The sequence below is a fragment of the Penaeus chinensis genome, chromosome 22 (genome assembly GCF_019202785.1).
Source record: "Penaeus chinensis breed Huanghai No. 1 chromosome 22, ASM1920278v2, whole genome shotgun sequence".
Lineage (NCBI taxonomy): Eukaryota > Metazoa > Arthropoda > Malacostraca > Decapoda > Penaeidae > Penaeus > Penaeus chinensis.
Genome location: NC_061840.1, coordinates 4,080,001 through 4,086,943, shown reverse-complemented (window position 1 = coordinate 4,086,943; position 6,943 = coordinate 4,080,001). Strand labels below are relative to the sequence as shown.

The following is a 6,943-nucleotide window of genomic DNA, read 5'->3' as shown; positions in this document are numbered from 1 at the left end:
AGAGAGAGAGAGAGAGAGAGAGAGAGAGAGAGAGAGAGAGAGAGAGAGAGAGAGAGAGAGAGAGAGAGAGAGAGAGAGAGAGAGCGAGAGAGAGAGAGAGAGAGAGAGAGAGAGAGAGAAAATATGTGTCTAAATCACTTCAATTCCTTACTTCTTTCCTCAAACGAATGGCCACGTAATATTCTACATAGATTTTATAAGGATATTTATCATTTATATAATTCGTTCACATTTCCATTCTTTAGAGGCTATACAGTATACTACACCATGTAGTATAAAAAACAAAACTGTTCATGATTTTTCAAGATTTGTTGTACTTTTTCATACATTATTGTAGGAAATGCGTATTTTTTTTTTTTTTTTTTTTAAGAATTAAAGATAAGATCCGTTTAAAGACACGCGAACAAAGGCTGAATTCCAAATATCTGAAAATGAGCGAAAAGATCTTTTACTCTTATTTAAATCATGTGATACACGTTTATCATTGTAGGTCAAATTATTCATATTTGATATCAGTATCAACATTGGTGGTATTATTACTGCTATTATCATTATTTGAGATGGACATGGGTGGGAGCGTCGGTGAGGCAGCGCTATAACCTCGAATAGGGAAGTTCCTGGTGTAAATTCGATTATTCTCTTATTGCATCCCGACCTATACTGTATACTGTATGATCTTACAGTGTCCAAACGGCGGGGGTGACGGTGGAGCAGCTGGACTTCCCGCCCTTGGTGCTGGGCGAGGGACCCTACTGGATCGAGAGCCTCCAGGCCCTCATGCTCGCCGACGTCTACAGCAACATCCTCAGGAGGCGCTTCTTCCCCTCTGGCAGACACCAGGTCCTCCACCTTGGTGGGTATTTTGGCCTCGTTTAGTCTCACGGTACGGGTCTTTTTCTCTCCACGAAGGATATATAGTTATATATCATACATTCAAGTATAGGCAGGTCATCCCCCCTGGTCCTAAACCCCTTAAGTTAACGAAGGCGTCCCCCGCGTTGGCATTGCTTGCATTTAGGGACACAGGCCATGTGATCTCTCGCTCCTCGACCCAGGCTGCTCTTTGACTCGGTCACTCTCCTCAGATCGAGTTAAACCTTCGTCCTTTGCACATATGTCGTATAGACCTCGTCAGCGCTCGCCCATGGGAACGACCTCCGCTCCTGCACGGTTTCTCAAAGTTTCTTAGGTTCCCTAGCCTCTCAAGGTGGACTTTCTCAATCTCAATGTATGATGCGCAGGACGCTAAGGTTGCTCGGGCGGGGGAGAGGATCAGGATGCAGGTGGGGGTGTTAGTGTTTGAGTAGGTGATCGTTTTGTTAAATGTTTATTTAATTTGTCTGCGAAGATTTTGTGTTCCTGTCTCTCTAATACATAGTTGTTACTTGTTCCAGTCACGTATGTTGCGTGGAGAGAGTGGGTGCTTCTAAGGCTCGGTGTTAGGTGATATGTAAGAAACTTGTTACTATGTGAATTTCATGTGCTACGTGTGTGTTCTTAATGTGTGTAATGAACCTGGCTGGCCTAGTGTATAGTTGTGCAGGTTTCTCTCCAATGTGTCAGGGGTCAGTATGTGTGAGAGTTGTACTACGTGCATTTATAGGATGATGTGGATGTCAGCTGTTGCCTGTATAGAGTGTAGGTGTAAGTGGTATGATTAATCGGAGTACTTTACATATATTAAGCCTGAATGTCAATCAACATATTATAATATGCAGCATTCCCACAAATATATCCTGACCTGTAAAATCTTCCTGCGGCAAGCAGACTCCACTGGCGACCCCCTGGACGTGATAACGGCTGCGATCCCAGTGGAAGGCGAACGGGATGTGTTCGTGGGCGTGGAAGGGAAACATATCTCGTTCCTGCATTGGGCGCCCTATGATCCCGACGACCACAATACGACCTCGGCGATCATCCACACGACTAAGGACTTTGCCTTCAACGACGCCAAGTGCGACCCTCAAGGCAGACTCTGGGCAGGTGAGTGCGAGGTCAAGCCATCACGGCGATTGGGGTCAAAGTGAAACTACCCTTAGTTTGTACTCTTGATATAGAACATAATGTGGGAAATGTAATAAGTAGAAAGGTAAATTATACTCTCCATGAACTTGTACTTTCGACCTCCTTGGCAGGCAGAGTGATGATACCATAACTACCTCTTTCCTGTCGAGGTTAACATACCATTGACACATTTATGGTAACTGATGATTGACTGACTGGTGTTAAGAATTATTTGATGACTGTAAGGTTAGATTTGGTAATTAACTGAAATACAGTGGTATGATTTGGACACGTCACTTACAACGGGGCATCACTAAACTCTAAAAGTGCATAAAGCATAATATGTATGCATTGATTTTTAAATTAATATCTATTGTTATTTATGTTTACTTATAAGAGACTTTATTTATTGATATATTTTGTAACGATTTAGATGTTTTATCCTTTAAACCCCACTAGGTATTCGCCGCTAATGTCCTTAACAGTTCACGCGGCAGATAATTTTAAATAATTAATCAATCTCAAGTGCACCTTTGCCTTGTAAAAAATGGAGTACAGTGTGAAATAAAACGTCCCACACATATAAGTCAAAACACATGATAAATGATGTTATGTGTAAAAGATAAAATTATATTCCTGATTCATTAGAAAAATGAGAAATAAACACAGTCGAATAGCAATAGCCTTTCTTCATGACAGACTTTCTTCACACCTATGAAGCTTTAATAATGTAGTAATAGCTTTGAGCCATCCCAGCCAAGGAGACAAGCCAAAGGTCTTGCCAAGCCTGATACAGGCTATCCCTTTGCTAGGATCAGAAGCCTGCACTTCAGAATCATTTGTTTATCCCTCGCCAGTGAGTATTCATCATGAAAGACGTTTCTCAGTAGAAGTGAGCTGTTCCCAGAGTAGCCTAACTGAGGATGGAGCTCAGGCTCCAGCAACAGTAGGGGACAGTACATGACAATTAAATACACGCTTTCTACCCCCTGGCAGGCACGACAGTACCTTTGGACGAAAATGTACAGGTGACGGAGGCCAACGCTTCGGGTCTGTACAGGATGGACAGCAAGCTTGAAGTCACTAAGTGGGCTACAGTAAGTCACTTTCAGCTTTATTATGGTCAGTAATATTGATATTACCATCGAAGTTGCCGATTTTGAGGGTAGATTCAGTTAAATTATTTAGTAAAGATAAGGATAGATAAAAACACAAGTATTCATTATCATAATGATAAAGTGAGATGAGTGAATTTAATATGATATTGAGAAACAAAGTGAATAAGAGGGAGTGGAGAGAGAGATGAAGAGGCAGAAGGAAAGGGAGTGAGTGTACGAGAGAGAGAGAGAGAGAGAGAGAGAGAGAGAGAGAGAGAGAGAGAGAGAGAGAGATAGATAGATAGATAGAGAGAGAGAGAGAGAGAGAGAGAGAGAGAAAGAGAGAGAGAGAGAGAGAGAGAGAGAGAAAGAGAGAGAGAGAGAGAGAGAGAGAGAGAGAGAGAGAGAGAGAGAGAGAGAGAGGGGGGGGGGGGGTAGAGAGCAGACATATAAACAGAGAGACAATAGGTAAATAAAGAGAGACCGGCAAAGCAAAAAACGATATAAACTAACACAGAGGACCACCGCTATCACCCGCAGGTGTCCCTGTCAAACGGCCTGGCCTGGAGTCTGGACCGGAAGAACTTCTATTACGTGGACTCTCACACACGCACCGTCGACGTGTTCGACTACGACGATGAGTCCGGAGCCATCAGTGAGTAGGGGAAAAGAACACAAAATGAAACCAAGTATTTGTTTCTGAGAGTATAATATCTATGGTCTTGAAAACTATGAAATACATGCACGCGCATACGCACACACGCACACACACACATGCACATGCACATGCACATGCACACGTACACGCACACGTACACGTACACGTACACGTACACGTACACGTACACGTACACACACACACACACACACACACACACACACACACACACACACACACACACACACACACACGCATATACATAGATATATATACGTGCAATATGTACATCGATCAAAACTTCCCCCGCCGCCTCCCAGGCAACCGCCGCGTCATCTTGGACTTCAACAAGGCCGGCCTGAGGGACCAGTTCCCGGATGGAATGGCGATCGACGTCGACGGGAACCTCTGGGTGGCGTCCTTCGGTGGACACCAGGTAATCATTCCCCCGTTGAAGTGGGGTTACGTTATGATCAAAAACGATTCGCAAGACTGATTCCAAGGCTGGATTGATAGAATTAATATTGTCTTCTTATTGCCCAACCTGTTATCCTTTTTTTTTCTCATGGTAATCCTGTTGTTACTTCCTATTCGATGTTATACTTCTGAATAACGGAATTTTGATGAAAGCAGAACATGTTATTGCAAAAGTCACATCTTTCGCGCTGTGAAATGATTCATTCTCCTTCGTGACTTTCCTGCTTTGCCTCACCGAGCCCTCCCCTCGCCTTGCCCGCAGGTCATCTGCGTCGACCCCCGCACCGGCAGGATCCTCCGCCGGGTCGCCATCCCTGCCAAGAACGTGAGCTCGGTGTGCTGGGGGGGACCCGACTACGCCACCCTCTTCGTGACCTCCGGCACCCTCGGGATGAAACCGGAGGAGATCAGGGCCAACTCTCTCTCGGGAGGAACCTTTGCCGTGACGGGTCTTGGCACCAAAGGCCTCCCCGCTGCGCAGTTCAGGGTCAACTTCCTGCAGTTGCAAGCGCAGCAGCAGGTGGCCGTGGGAAGGAAACAGGGGTAGGCGCTGCGGTGCGTCAGAACTGCTGGGTATTATTTGTATAGAATTATTTGAATATTAAAAGTAAAATATTCAGAATAATTACCAAAATTCATCCATGACTTCCATCTTAGAGAAACATTTTAATGTACTGACCAATAGACTGAAATAGGCTTACTCTGACCAAATTCTGAGATGCCGTTTCCTTTAATTTTCATGTTTACTTGCTATGAAAAGCTGAAAATGCTGATTTTTTTTTCTTCTTACCGAAAGGCCAAAATTTTCTTCTCGAATTAAGATCTGATATTCTTCAGCAACAAATTTTGTGTTATATTTCTTTTCATTAAAAAAAAAAAAATCTGAAAAGTTTCGGGGATTACCTAGTATCAGTAGATAGAACCACTTGTTCTAGTTCAAAAGGAAAACAAATATCTTGTGTTTTATGATTAATATGCAAATTCAAGCTTCCGATATACTGGCGCATGCTCAATATTTATGTACTAATGTCAACATTTTCGGTTGTTTTCTTTTTCTGAAAAAAATGTAGTATTTAACTTGTTTAATGTTTGATTCTAATTAATCAAAATAGAAATGTTTTTCTCAAATGTAATTTCATGTTTTGACTATTATGCTTGTTTATGCAAGAAGAAATATTTTCATCTTTATGTAACCTCATATAGGTTAGACTAGATGATATAGAATGCTTTGTTTACATAAATGGACTTAAACGAGTATTAATGCCTGTAATACACTCCTAGTGAAATGAACTCATGTTGAAATGACTAATTAAAGTTTCTGATGTGTTTTATTTTCCGGCGCCCATGGTTAATTAGTACAAAACATGAGACGAGCTTCCGTGTAAACAAAGAAAGAAAAAAGACGCATTAGTCAAAATTAAGAAAAAAGACAACCAGTTTAAGGAGAGCACTGTAGATTATCGTAACATTATTGTTGTTTTTTTCATTATGCAGACATCCTAAGACAATTTATGAAACCAAGGGCAGTGAGGAACAATTAATACTAACAGAAGCACATTTATAGTTGATCAAGGAAAACGTCCATATCAATGTGATAAACTTTCATAATTTGATTTTCGGAATACAACATTTTTAAGTTTTTCCGATCAAGGGTGTCCCCATCTTTATTACGTTCAGTGACACCAACACTGCATTAGATAAGGATCCTGAATATATTCGTTGCAGTTCTCTATTAATCGATTTACTACATCTGGAAACATGATGACAGTACCATTAGCGGATTCATTAAGAGAGAGGGCATGGAAGTTTAATAGGAGGGCACCAAGTATCGAAGGCATAAGGCCATAAGCAAGGGGTCTGGAGGAGGAGGTGAGTTCGCCAGTGAGGTTTTAGCATTAGAGGAGCATCAAGCAAGCACTTTGAAACAAATGTTGGCACTTTATGTAAATTATTGCTATAAATATGATATCCGTAGTAAGCACGAGTTTGGAAAAAAAGGCACATATAATTATACATGGAAAGCTACAGGAGTTTATGTACACATTTCAGTTCAGTCGAAAGTTTGTTACTAATTCTTTCACAAACGTGTCTAAATTGTCTCATTCATTGTCTACATATTTCTGCTTGTCGTATATTACGCTGCAGCGGGGGCGGGCACAATTTACCGCTCTACATCTTTTGATCCGCCAAAGAGCAATATCCTGTTTAGCGAAATGAAACTTATTCTTCGTACGTCTTAGACAAGGGGAGGGGGGGGGGCGAACTGTTAGAGACCAAAGATAAATCATCTGTGGATAATGCTACGGTTCTTAGCCATGCTGCCTGGGACATTTAGGTTACAGGTCACCATTTCCGGATTTTTTTCAGCAGGAGAGGAAGGGTGGAGAGAGAGAGAGAGAGAGAGAGAGAGAGAGAGAGAGAGAGAGAGAGAGAGAGAGAGAGAGAGAGAGAGAGAGAGAGAGAGAGAGATGTTGAAAGCAATAAGGCAAATATAATTGCTGCTTTTTTTGCGTCTTTATTATTATTTTTTTATCTCCGAATCTGAGATTGATCTTGGGTGTGGGGGGGAGGCAGGCAAGCCAGCCCTTGAAGGGGGTGGAGAAAAGGGAAAGGCAGGCATCTCTTTCCCAGAACTCCCAAATCAAGGCCTATTTTTAGAAACAAATAGCGGATGTCAATGAGCGACGGATTGATCACAGACTCAATC

General features: G+C 42.1%; 1 protein-coding gene across 1 annotated transcript in view; it reads left to right on the top strand.

The window, feature by feature from the left end:
• Positions 1-5,096, top strand: part of LOC125037144 (regucalcin-like) — a 7,287-nt gene extending 2,191 nt beyond the window's left edge. Inside the window, exons 3-8 of the mRNA XM_047630174.1 lie at positions 684-853; positions 1,768-1,983; positions 3,001-3,101; positions 3,642-3,756; positions 4,080-4,195; positions 4,499-5,096. Of these exons, the coding sequence (XP_047486130.1) occupies positions 684-853; positions 1,768-1,983; positions 3,001-3,101; positions 3,642-3,756; positions 4,080-4,195; positions 4,499-4,783 (1,003 nt within the window). The 3' untranslated portion in view covers positions 4,784-5,096. The remainder of the gene's footprint in view (positions 1-683; positions 854-1,767; positions 1,984-3,000; positions 3,102-3,641; positions 3,757-4,079; positions 4,196-4,498) is intronic.
• Positions 5,097-6,943: the final 1,847 nt, after the last annotated feature.